Below are 13,427 nucleotides of genomic sequence, written 5' to 3' on the forward strand. Positions count from 1 at the left end.
AAAAATTGAAAAAGGATTTTTTTTTCATACGAGAACATATGAAGATTTGTATTAGGAATAAAATTGTTAGTTCTGAGCAATGTGTTTTTTCTTTTCATACATTGGATACAGTGGTCATACAGTAACAGTGTCTTACATTCATGCAGTAGATTTTCTCAAAACGGACAACACTTTAAGCCCCACTCCTCTTTGAGGTGGGCACCGTTTGGTTAGCTAGTTTCCGCAGTTGTCTGTCTTTAGCTATACGTGCAGAGTGCCATAAGGACCTTTTTAAGACGGACAATTAGGACCGGTGCCAATGCTGTCCGTCTTGGAGACAGTTCGCTCTAATGCATACAAGCCCAACCTTCTTGCTCTAATGCATACAAGCCCAACCTTCTTGAACAATTATTCTCCCATTATTTATTGATTTACTCTTACTGGCAAGAATCTGAGTTATTCTTTTTCACTCATGGTTTTTCAGATGTCCATCAATCGGTTTAAAACGCAGAGAGCAAACTACCTTACCTAGTTATAGGATTAAGTCCAATTTAGGGCAGACGTGCCTAAATAAAGATTAATCGACATCCAATTAAGTTTAACCAACTACAATGTTAATGCAGGCCCAAGAAACTATCCCGCTCTATTACTAGTTTTACTCTGCAGTCTACAATCTGAGAAGCAAATTTAAGGCACACTCAAGACGAAAACTTCCTCTGTACGGAGAGTACTAAATAAGCCCTTGTTTTGTCAAGGGCTATTCGGTCCTATTGTCAATTTCAAATATCAAACATCTTATTATCACCTCCCCTCGACGCTTGTCAGAAATAATTTACAACACTGTATGGGGGATCGACTTTTCCAAGCCTTCGTTTGGCGCATTTCATAACCAACGAAGTAATAAGTTGTGAATGCCACATGATGTACCGTAGTTTTTCGGTTACAAGGCGCACTTGGTTATAAGACGCACCCAGAACTTAAGAAAATGACTATGTCAAGTTCTCAGATGAAAAGTTTCAGGAAATTACTCGGTTATAAGACGCGTTATATATTTTAATGATTCACGCTTGTTCAACAAGGGAGGAAATTATGTTAACGCACATAAAGTAAAGCGAAAAGTCACTCAATAATGAAGAGAACAAATAATGAAGAGAACAAACTAAACAATATCTACTTGAAAATGCACATTGTGTCAACCTGACCTCACGGGAAACACGCTTTTTTTAATGTTCATAAATATTCAATGATCCGATGTTTTGTTTAAAAGTGACGCTCAGCTGATCGAATGTATCTCAGTTAAAAAACTTTTGAGAAACAGTTGTAAAACTAAGATTACGTACCTAGTCAACATGCCTAGCACTCGACGTTTTCCTTACGATCTCAACTTCTGAAGTTGAAATCGTCGCGGAGGCCGTAGCCGTCAATAACAACCGGGAAATTGCACGTGAATACGGCATCTCTGAATCCATGGTCAGGAAATGGCGTAAACAGCAGGATGTTTTGTTCTCCGGCGAGCTGAAGATGACAGCGAAACGAGCGTCAATGGGACGCTACCGCCCGAAGGATCCCGAGCTGGATCAAATTTTAGCAGACTGGTTCAGCCAACAACGAAGCCAAGGTAAGCATTCACGATCACGTGAATGAGATAGACGTTGCGGGTGGTCACTACCAGAGGTTTGTTGCGTCCCTAGTGGTTCGTTTACGTCCCACAGAGTCAGATTAAGTGAAAGCACTGTGAGACGGGGGTTAGACAAGGCAGTAAGTTAGCAAAGGTGAGTTAGCTGTGGTGAGTTAAGGACTGTGAGTTGCCAGATCTTGAATTTTCAAGATCTTGCCGGCACGATCTTGAATTTTCAAGATCTTGCCGGCAAGATCTTGAATTTTCAAGATCTTGCAACTCACCATATGATAACTCACTGCTGTAACTCACGAAAGACAACTCACAGAATTGGCTGTCCCGTGAGACGGGGCCTATGGTTTCTCTTCCTTACTAGTATGTATTTCCGAGCTGTCACTGAACGGGTACCTATATTTTCTAGCCTAATTGTCGTTGAATTGCTAACCAGTTTAGTTTTGGAAGTCAGTTACTTGCAGTCTTAAGACAAAAACGTATTTTCCCTTCTAATTCAAATTAAAACCGAGGCTTGTTACTAAATACTTCTGTTTTCTGTTTTCAAGTGGGAAGAAGTCTTATGCATGAATCAATTCCAACAGTACCCACCCCCACCCCCCCCCCCCCCCCCCCGTTCATTGCTGGGACAGTTTTCTAGATTGTCTGTCTGTCGTTGGATCGCGCACCATTCTTCCCCGGAGCATTTGACAGCCTCGTAATTTTAACCTTTCAGCGCTGTCGCTCTCTCTTCCTTTCATTGATGATAAGTGCATCGGTAAACACGACACGTTTGAGTTCACTAAAACTATGAAGGACAAAAATGAGATGGTGGATCCAGACAGTCATTGGTCACAAGCGCAATACAGAGAAGCAAGACTTAGCCTGGCCTGAATAAGCTTTGTTCAGAATGAAATTAAAGCCCAGGAACGAACAAATCCAATCGTTTTGCTTTGTTCTCTTCACCGCGGAGAATTTGAACAGCTTTTTTGTCCCCGCCCTGGTGCATTTGCTGGCTTTTTTTAATAAATTAAAATCCTAATTCCCGAGGTACAGCACCCTGATAAGGAGTTTGGTGACTTTCGCAAGGGTTTTCTTAAGCTCTTGTCTAAGCTGTTGTATTGATATGAATACGTACATGATGATACTTCCACGTGGCTTGTAAGAGGATCCAACTAAGGATAAGGGGACTCTCGGCAGAATAAAAAAAGCTTATGACGCAAATCTCACTCGGACGGTAATACTTCCCCAAAATATCTTATTACCAAAACACTTTTTCTGTCTATCAACGTAAGACTATGAGTCAATTCCAACAGTGCCCATTTCCCAGTCCATTGTTTAGACATTTCTCAGATTGTCTTTCGCGGGATCGGGCATTAGTCTTCCCCGTTGGCATTTGACAGCACCGTAATTTTCACCTTTCAGCGTTGTCTCTTCCTTTCACTGATGATAAATGCATCGGTAAACACGACACGTTTGTGTTCACTAAAACTATGGAGGACAAAAATGAGGTTGTGGACCCAGACAGTCATTGGTCACAAGCGCTATACAGGGAAACAAAACTTAGTCTGGCCTAAATTAGCTAAGGATAAGGGGACTCACAGCAGACTAATAATACAGTCGGACCTCTATTAAGCGGCCACCCTCGGACTTTGAAAACTGGCCGCTTAATAGAGGTTGGCCGTTGAATAGAGGTATCGAATACAGCACTTTACTGACAAAATAATTATTCGGGACTTTAGAAAGTGGCCGCTTAATGGAGAGTGGCCCCTTAATAGGTGGCCGCTTAAGTGGCACTTTCCCTAAGAACGGTCCACTGCGTTTCGGGTCGAAAAAAAGTTTGGCCTCAAACTTTGCCCACTAAATCATCTTGGGTCATAAGTAAATGAACTGACTTTAGTTTTCGGAAATACGTTAAAATATATTTTTTACAGGCCACAACAGTCAGAGCGTTCGAGGACCTAAATTTGAGCGTGGCGAAAGTAGGAAGTTGCATAAAATTGAAGAGCTCGCTGCTCGAAAACCAGGAAACGCCACAAAAATTCATTATAATTCTTAAGTCAAGTGTTCCTTCAAAGGTATGAAATGCATGTTTATTTTGATTTGTTTTAATCTTTAGGGTCACAAAAACTAATATTATTAACACTCCTTAGAACGCTTTCTGAAAACCGGTGAAAGTACCCTGTCTTTGCCGGCATTTATTTCACAAGTCCAGACCGACCCATTCTAAATTCCAACTGAACTTTGCTAAACAGATGTTAGGAAGCATAGAAATATAAAAATACGTTGCGCTTTTTATCTTCCTTGACCACAGCGACTTCGCACTTTTGGTGCTTTTTCAAATGTGAAACCCTCATTATGCAAATGAGGTTGTCGATCAATTCAAATTGTTGTAAATCAAAACATTCTTAATCGCTAAATTTCACCATTCTAAATTCACTACACCAAAAAGCACACAAATATAAAAGCAAAAAACGGTTTTACCCGTTTAAAAATGCCTAAAACCTGATGAATTATTTAGTCCTGATCTCTGAATGTTATGTAAGAAAATTGTAAACATTGAATATGCTAATTGCGTTGTGTGGGCACTTAGTCCTATATGAAGAAATCTTTCTTCTCGCTGTTTTCTACTGTCGATTTTCATGTTTTTGAAAAGTTCTATTGAAAATTTGTACAAGTTTTTAGTATCAAAAACTTGAAGAAATAATTCAGCTTTAAATGGATGAGCACACACTGTGACATTGAAATCTACAACACTTGACTTTTTTTTTTAATCAATGTTGTGTTATACTCTTGGTTATTTCTTGATTGTTTTTTTATTTGGTAAATGGCTACTAAAACGACAATACTAACAAGACCATCTTATTTTTCCCTGATCTACGACCAACGTACAGAATGATTTGATGAAGAAAGTTTTGTTTTGCCGGATATGGCATTTTAACTACATAACTCCCGCACTGAAGTAGGTCGTAGGTCAAGGTCTTTTAAACTTCTCAGTTTACTTCCTAATTTTCTCTAAATGATTCCATTCAGTTACGAATCAAAACATTCTTAATCGCTAAACTTCAACATTCTAAATTAACTACACCGAAAATCACACAATAATACGCATAAACGGTCTTAATAGTTTTAAAATGCCTAAGACTTGTTCGGTCCCGATTTTTAGATACTTTGCGGGGAATTTTTATGCAAATTAGTCTGTCCCGCTAAACATTATTAATGGGTTTAATAGACAAGGCAGTAAGTTAGAAACGGTGAGTTAGCAGTGGTGAGTTAAGGCCTGTGAGTTGCAAGATCTTGAAAATTCAAGATCCTGCCGGCAAGATCTTAAAAATTCAAGATCCTGCCGGCAAGATCTTGAAAATTCAAGATCTTGCCGGCAAGATCTTGTATTTTTTAAGATCTTGCTGGCAAGATCTTGAATTTTCCAAATCTTGTCGACAAGATCTTGAATTTTCAAGATCTTGCCGGCAAGATCTTGAATTTTCAAGATCTTACCGGCAACACCTTGGACATTCGGTTGTTAGCTAGCCGGACCGGAGTTATACTTTCTTATATGACCGTCTCTACCATTTCTTTTACGGGCTTACCCAAGAATACAACTAAGTGGTATCCGTTTGCCTTGGTTTCTACTCTATAGCGATATCTTACATTGTCTTGTTACAGCAACATGTCACTGCATGGCTACTACATCACGAGCGAGTTGTCTCCGTTTGCATGTCGCGTTGGTTATCATCTATCGTTACTATTATTTTAAACTGTGTACAAGCAGAAAAAACATGTCGAAGCGACCAGAACATAGACAGCAAGATCTTGAATTTTCAAGATCTTGTCGGCAAGATTTGGAAAATTCAAGATCTTGCCGGCAAGATCTTGCCGGCAGGATCTTGAATTTTCCAAATCTCGCCGGCAAGATCTTGAATTTTCAAGATCTTACCGGCAACACCTTGGACATTCGGTGCGGTGAGGGTAAAAGGAGGAATGAGTTTGCGGAATGGAATGTGGAATGACGTGCGGAATGGCATAGTTATGCAAAATACGAATTGCGGAATGACATAATTATGCGAGATACGATTTATGCATAACGACTCACAGAAATACATTAAACTGAAAAAGCGCGCCTTTTTTTGGGCACCAATTTGCAAATACAGCCTTTTTGCAACCATTCAACCGAAGAATGCATCACAAAAACCCAAACGATGGTATCTTCGAATTCAAACTTTTTTCCTTCGATTCTCATCGCATGGCCGTTGATGCAACATAGCAGCTCGTGGACTTTTATCGTTCGCGAGTGAACACAAGATTTGTAATACATTTGCATTAAAGAGGCTCGTTTATTTACGTGACCTGGTGTCCATTCCTCACGAGTCGTCCGCCATTACGGGAGATGTATACAACTCAATCGAAGGCTGGTTAAACTTGACATGTTTCAAGCTTTCACAGCGCCTCGCAGGAAAAAGACGTGAGTAAAGAACCGCCTCTGTTTTTTTTTGAAACGATTTATGTCACTTGTCGAGGATTTATCTGGTTATGACGAATGTGTTGTGGTTCGGTCATGCTCATTTCCGTTGTTTTACGTTTTATATTAATCAATTAATCAATTAATCATACACAGCCAAACACACACACACGCAAAAAAGAAATAAATAAATGAAAACGAAAATTAAAATTTAACCGCAATCTATACCGCAAAACTCTTTCGCCGTATTTTGACGTGTAGATTTCGGTTTTTTATTTTCGAAGGAAGGATCTTGATGTAACAAATTTTCAACTCCAACATTTTATAAGAAACTATATCTAAGCAATTCGGGAAAGATTTCCGCACAGCCCCGTACATTATTTATCCATGCACAAGTGGCTAGGTTCCACATTAAATCCTTTTTTTTCTTTTGACATTTTACAAACTGTAAGCAAGAACATTACAACATCACTTTGAAAACGATAAGTTTGTTGAGTTGTTTTCAAATTACATTACATAACTAATTATGTAATGAACAACTCATTTTTTGGCGTGAAAACAGCCTTGTTTTTATTATGCTTAAGTATCTTCAAACTTTATGTTAAATGAAGATACTGTTTGTAGAGTTTTCATATTACAAGCGTTATATATGTGGACATGGAAACTGCTATGACAACTAGAATTACCAGCTAAAGTTATGGTGGATATAGTTTTGGTTGTCATAAGAGAAGATCAAGTATTTGTGTGGGGTTAATCCTCTAATGGTCATACATGACTTTTTGGAATGATGACGATTCCCCTTGGTTTATTTTTAGGTCAGTCATCAAGAATCATAAAAATTAATTTTTAAAAAATTCTGTGTACGTAAACAAAAACAAAAAACGCTGGTTGTATGGTTGACCTAAAAAAAAGTCATAAATAGTGAACAGCTGGGTATGTATGAGAACATGTATGGAGAATTCATACTTTTGATCCTGTCTTGCTTGTTGTTGTTGTTGCCAAACGTTAACTCCATGTGAACAGTTAGTTATTATTGCTCTACATCCCAAGGGGAAATGGAAGGTCAATTTTAGGGCGATGTAAAAATGCTTTTCCCTGACAGGGGTTGAAAATGTGCAGTTTTGTACCATTGCGGTGGAAATCTAAATCTCTGTTTTCCAAACCTCAAAGGAAAGCTTTTTTGTGTGCAATGAGGAAACTGCTTGATTATTTCAATATTTTGTTTTGGTAACCCTTAAGGAAACTACATTGGGGCCACACCTATTTCAAGAGAGTCTGGCTACAATTTGGAACATTCTGTTCAACATTTTTGACGGCTTGTCCCTTCAGTTTTATGTAAGAGTCCCCCTTCCCCTGGGGTGTAAGGGTGGTTACATTACATGTTTGTAGAGCTACTTGAGTTACTGTTGTTGAGCTACTGAGCAATCCAACCATTTATGGGTTTACCTCTGCGAGACCTGTGTTACTCACCAATCAGATAAAACAAGGAAAACCAAAAAAGTCAAAAATAGGTTGAGTCTAGGAAAACTTCACAGGCTCTTGTAATGAGGCACAGACCATAATACCGTAAAATTCCGGTTACGGGTGGGGATACGTAAAAAGGAAATGTCACCGGCTTTTTTAGGGGCAAGGGGGCAAGGGGTGTTACGTGTTCATATAAAGAACAAAGATGGGCCTATAAGTGGAAGAGTGGTAGGGGTTTGTCACGGAATAAAATTTTCGTTTACAAATAGATGGCCCAAAAATCGAGGCGATTTATTAGCAGGGGAGGGGGACTTAAAACCGGGATTTCATGGTATGGGATAACCAGTACAATACAAGCTTATATCGATTCTTTAAAATAAAATAAAAAAAAAAGAAAAAGAAAAGAAAGTAGATAAGAATTACGGTATATGGTATTAGTTACCATAACTTCCAGTGACATTAGTCTCGTACAGTATTTTTAGTACGAGTTGCGTCAAGATATCTGCACAGCCCCATACATTTTGCGACTCACACTCTGTTTTCACGCTCGTCGTTTTTGGAAGTGGGTTAGTGTGACAGTTGTGCATGGATAAATAATGTATGGGGCTGTGCGGAAATGTTTCCCGAATTGCTTAGATATAGTTTCTTATAAAATGTTGGAGTTGAAAATTTGTTACATCAAGATCCTTCCTTCGAAAATAAAAAACCGAAATCTACACGTCAAAATACGGGGAAAGAGTTTTGCGGTATAGATTGCGGTTAAATTTTAATTTTCGTTTTCATTTATTTATTTCTTTTTTGCGTGTGTGTGTGTTTGGCTGTGAGCATGACCGAACCACAACACATTCGTCATAACCAGATAAATCCTTGACAAGTGACATAAATCGTTTCAAAAATAAACAGAGGCGGTTCTTTGCTCGCGTCTTTTTCCTGCGAGGCGCTGTGAAAGCTTGAAACATGTCAAGTTTAACCAGCCTTCGATTGAGTTGTATACATCTCCCGTAATGGCGGACGACTCGTGTGGAATGGAAACCAGGTTACGTAAATAAACAAGCCTCTTTAATGCAAAGGTATTACAAATCTTGTGTTCACTCGCGGACGATAAAAGTCCACGAGCTGCTATGTTGCATCAACGGCCATGCGATGAGAATCAAAGGAAAAAAGTTTGAATTCGAAGATACCATCGTTTGGGTTTTTGTGATGCATTCTTCGGTTGAATGGTTACAAAAAGGCGCGCTTTTTCAGTTTAATGTATTCCTGTGAGTCATTATGCATAAATCGTATCTCGCATAATTATGACATTCCGCAATTCGTATTTTGCACAATTATGCCATTCCGCACGTCATTCCACATTCCATTCCGCAAACTCATTCCTCCTTTTACCCTCACCGCAAAAGCGGTAAGTTTTATTTTATTTTCTTTGATCCGGAAACAAACCCTCATATTGAGATCTTGTCAGCCGTGATCGTTCTCTTCATTTAATATCTATTGCTAGAAATAATTTGATTAAGACATCCACCAGTCAGGTAACCCATTCTTACCAATATAATCAAGAGTCTCCAGATTATGACAATGCATCATTGCCCAAAATAACTTTAAATAACCGGAAACTTTCATCGACCTCCGCATTCAATGGAAGACAACACTGGCGGATAAACGTAAACGTCATTTGATTTCACGATATCTTTTTAAGCAAGGAAACTCTAGATTAGATAAGATAAACTTGAACTAAGTTTTTTTTGTTCGACCGTGTTCGAATCAAGTTGTTTATACACCGCGGACTTGATACATGTGTGCAAATGTATTCCAAATGGCTTTGTTTATAGTTAATTAAAAACCGCTTGCAAATTTCCCGTCTGCAGGGGTTCGCTTTCAATTTAAGAGCTTACTGTTTGTTTGGCATATGTCTGTTCACACTACAAAATACTGTTCAGCAACGAAACGAGCTAGAACTAGTCATACTGATTTTAAATGCCGTTTTCATTTTTTAAAAAGCAGATAAATTTTACTTGAAATGTTACCGTAAGCTGTAATAATTTCAGTTGTAAGTACACAAAAACTTATGCCAACGAGCAACCAGTCTAAAGTCACGCTATTTGATCACGAAAGTCACGTAACGCACAAAGGAGGAAAAAAATGCCAGTTAATATAGCCACTTAATTTAACTTTCAGTGTTACGTGCATAGCAGACTCAATAGCAACTATCCCTTGACATGCTAGAAAGACATTTTTCACTTATTGGCAAAAGAAACGACAAACCTATTAAGATTGACTGACATAAAATGGTTGATAACATGTTAACCTGTTAATTTTGCACGGCTCCTAGGAAAATTCAAACAATTTGGAGGTTTTCGATCGGCTCTGTTTCGAAGCTGTCGATTTATCGATCTCGGATTGACTCTTTGATATTCTCTGTCGTCAGTCTAAAGACAAATAAACCCATCTTCATTGCCCAAAGTCGAGTTCAACCGTAAATAAATCAGTTGTGTTTACATTTAAGACTTAGGCCTAGTTACATGACATGTCGAAAGATGGACGTCAAAATGCACGCAACCTTGACTGTAATTAACGTAATGCAATTCACATCATAAAATCCTAAGTGAACAAGTAGGTTTATGTTATCATTGCAATTAATGTAATTGGGTTTTGTGTCTTGGTCCACTATTTTGATATAATATGATGACGATATAAAAGAAAATTAACTTTAAGAATCGAAACGCCTCTCTGTTTTTCAGTGTCATTATTCGTCAAACTTTATGAATTATTTTGGTAAATATTCCTCAGATTGGACGAAAAACAAAAAAAACAAAGAATGAGTTACTGAATAATCACCTGATTTTTCCAAGAAAAGTGTACTTATGGCCATGGGACTGTCGAAAAATAATCCATTGCCTACCTTTGTACTCTCTTAAAGATCAGGTTAAAATTACGGTGTATGTATATGTTTGGATATGAGAAGCAAGAACCGTGATGTAAGCAATCGAGTTGTAAGAACAGAGTGTTGTATGTGGGCCACCTCTACCTTTTGGCCAATTAGCTAGTGGCCACCAAAATTTGCTATTCACTGACATAGTCTTTCTTTCTTTCCAAGTTCATGTCTTTTATTTGCTTTTTGAAGCCTTGATTTCAGTTGTGTAAATATCTATAACAGTGTCCCTATGACAAAGCTCATAATAATAATAAGCTGTAGTTCTAGTCCATTGTTTTTAATAAACCAGACACAAGTAGTTTAAAAGGCCATTAAAGGTTTTAAAGGTTGTTATGTATTTGCACTAAGAAAAAATCTCTTTGGTCCTAAAAAACTCTAGTTCATGCTGAATTTGTAGCTTTTGATAATTCCATTTTCATGTCAGTCAAAATTAAAATTTTCCCTCATTTTACTTTCTCTAAGGCTATGGCCATTTTTGGATTTTAATATCACTCCATCATTTCTGATTTTATTTTCTATTTTTGGTGATTAACCAATCCTGATAAATAAAGTAGATCCTATCTTAATTGCCTGTTTTCTGCTTTTCAGACAAGACACCAACAAAGAATGTCTTGACTTTATCTGTCATCCTAGTGGGTCGTTTTGCTACCTTCAGAGCCCATCCCAATGGTCTAAGAGCAGGTGCTCTGGCAGCGCGGCTACTATCCTCACCATGCAAAAAGGTAGACGGCACATTCGGAGCGAACATCACCCCTGTCACCATTGCCGCCCATTTTCTTCTAACTCGGTCATACGTGGACTCGCATTCCACCTCAAGACGGTGCTTTCCCGCGTCCATATGGTTCTCTGCACCTGCCTGAGTCTTGAATGTCAGGACGCAACCAGTCTCCTGGCAAGAGTAGATATCGGACTTGTGCCTGCTGCTCTCACCCACGCTTCCCTTCTGTGTAGCTGGGCCAAAAGGCTGAATCACGCTTAGCCCAGTATCTCCTTGTGATGCAACTGTGAGAACACTGTAGGGGATAAAGCGCCCAGAGCCGATGTTGTACGCGTTCGATACTCGTATGCCAAACTCCTCAAACTGGAAGTTGTTCAACACACTAATGCCTGGTATCTTGCTATCTTTGTTTGTCTCCCTTGTCGTGTCCACCTCAACTACTGCAGCTCTGCATCCCTTGATACCACCATGCGATTCTAGTGCCGCCTTCATGTCCTCAGCTGCGACGACTTAATGCCTCTCGTTGACACAGCGCTTCATGTGTGCCTTCATCGGAGCAGTCTTCCTATCGCAGATATCCTTCCCGGCCTGGGGCTCTGAGAAATCATATCGCACTGGCCTGACACCAGTTCTCTCGCCCACATCTTTAAGACTTGGCAACAGAGGCCCATTGTGGTAGCATCCAGCATTATCCGATCGGAGGTAAACTATTGTCACAACTGGATGCTCTTCTTTAACCTTGTGCAGTAAGTTTGAGATTGACAGAACGGCGAAGCTATTTTGGGTGCAGTTGTTGAAAATGTGCACAAAGCACTCTACTTCATGGTTGCTCTCTACATTTGCTCTACTGATTACAGCGCTGATGTGCCAGCTTCTTCCCATCTTTCCAAAAAAAATCACTCATCTGCTCTCTGTATTGCACAGGCAGAAACTTCATTGCCCAGTTAATTATAACAAGACACGAGTTTTCGTCTAGTTTCTGGAGGGCATGTTGTGTGGCTTAGATCTTAGCAAGTGCGCTTTCCACGCCTTTATGTTGCGCAAACTCTCAATGTACTCGAACCTCAGCCTAACCCTCTCCTCTTCTGCCATGTTTACGTTATTTAGCATCTCCGCCATCTCTTCCAGTACTCCCTTTAGACTTTCCCAGCGCTCACATCCGTAGCTGTGTTGGTGATCACATTCCCCTCGGAACTCCCCGGCATTTGTATCACTTAATGCATAAAATGTGGAGTGATCACTGCATTGTTCATCTCGTCCGATGTGTGTCTTGAAATGATTCTTCAGCTACCTTTTCCCATCTTTAAGTAGCTTCTGAGTGGCTGTTACGTTGATACGCTGATCTGCTAAGCCCTCTAACATAGAAAAGGCTTGATCAAACGCCTCCATACCCTCCGCTGTGGTGTTTTCAAGACTCTGAAGAGATTTCTGCATGGAGGCCGAACACACTTCAATCATCCGGTAGAGAGAACGCTCGCTCGCTGGCTCGAACTCTTGTTCTTCACAATAGTCTAAATAATGCTTGATTATGCGTGAGGGGATGACAGTCCTAATTATAGCTGGTATGATGATCTTCTCTCCCGAGGCAAGCTTCAAAGTTTTCGTCCCGAAAGCCACATCCTGGAAAAATTCTGGTCGAAAAGCACAGGAAAAGCACAGGAATAACCATGTCAACATTTGAGCTTGTGATGACAGTGCGAAAATAATTTTTTAAATTACAACAAGAAGAAATTGAGGCAAGTGAAGGTCTGCAAGGTATATTTAGTGGACTGAAACGATAATCATGTAGTTTTCCTCCTCGGAGATTCACTCTGTGTTGTCTGTGACGGATTCTCATCAATAACGTTACAGGAAAAGTAAAACCGAAATTATTAAATTTAAATCAAGTCAACAAATTAAGAACTTTCGAAACCTCAATGCGGTCCAGATATTTGCAATAGATCACATGCGAAGGCGTTAGATTCTTTGTTAATCAAGCAAAAATTTTTGTCCTCTCCTTCCTCAATCGTTGTCAACTAGTCTAAGCCAGTTGTCACTCGACTCAGGTCGTGTGACAAGTATTATCGGCGTTACACCAGTTGGACAAGTCCCAACATTTGCCCATGAAAAGAAAAAAATGAAGTAGGAATAAAATTCCAAAATTAGAAGGATAAAAATCCTGAACAAAACCACCGTAACTGAGATATTTCCTTTGTCTTGTTTAAACTTAAGTAATTTTTTTAAACGAGCTCTTTTAGAGGGAAGGGGGGAAGGTGGTAATTTTTTATCT

At 39.3% G+C, this 13,427-nt stretch overlaps 1 protein-coding gene and 1 pseudogene across 1 annotated transcript; both read right to left on the reverse strand.

The window, feature by feature from the left end:
- Positions 1 to 10,557: 10,557 nt before the first annotated feature.
- On the reverse strand, positions 10,558 to 11,650 carry LOC146469826 (uncharacterized). The gene has a single exon (XM_085122811.1). The coding sequence runs from the start codon at positions 11,648 to 11,650 to the stop codon at positions 11,003 to 11,005; it is 648 nt and encodes a 215-aa protein (XP_084978937.1). The 3' UTR covers positions 10,558 to 11,002.
- Positions 11,651 to 11,668: 18 nt separating this feature from the next.
- Positions 11,669 to 12,789, reverse strand: LOC146469827 (uncharacterized; annotated as a pseudogene).
- Positions 12,790 to 13,427: the final 638 nt, after the last annotated feature.

Source organism: Pavona decussata, unplaced genomic scaffold (genome assembly GCF_977016875.1).
Source record: "Pavona decussata unplaced genomic scaffold, jaPavDecu1.1 SCAFFOLD_116, whole genome shotgun sequence".
NCBI lineage: Eukaryota > Metazoa > Cnidaria > Anthozoa > Scleractinia > Agariciidae > Pavona > Pavona decussata.

Coding starts and splice junctions, on each gene's coding strand:
- LOC146469826 (XM_085122811.1), bottom strand. CDS start 11,650: ATGAAGGCGGCACTAGAATCGCATGGTGGTATCAAGGGATGCAGAGCT.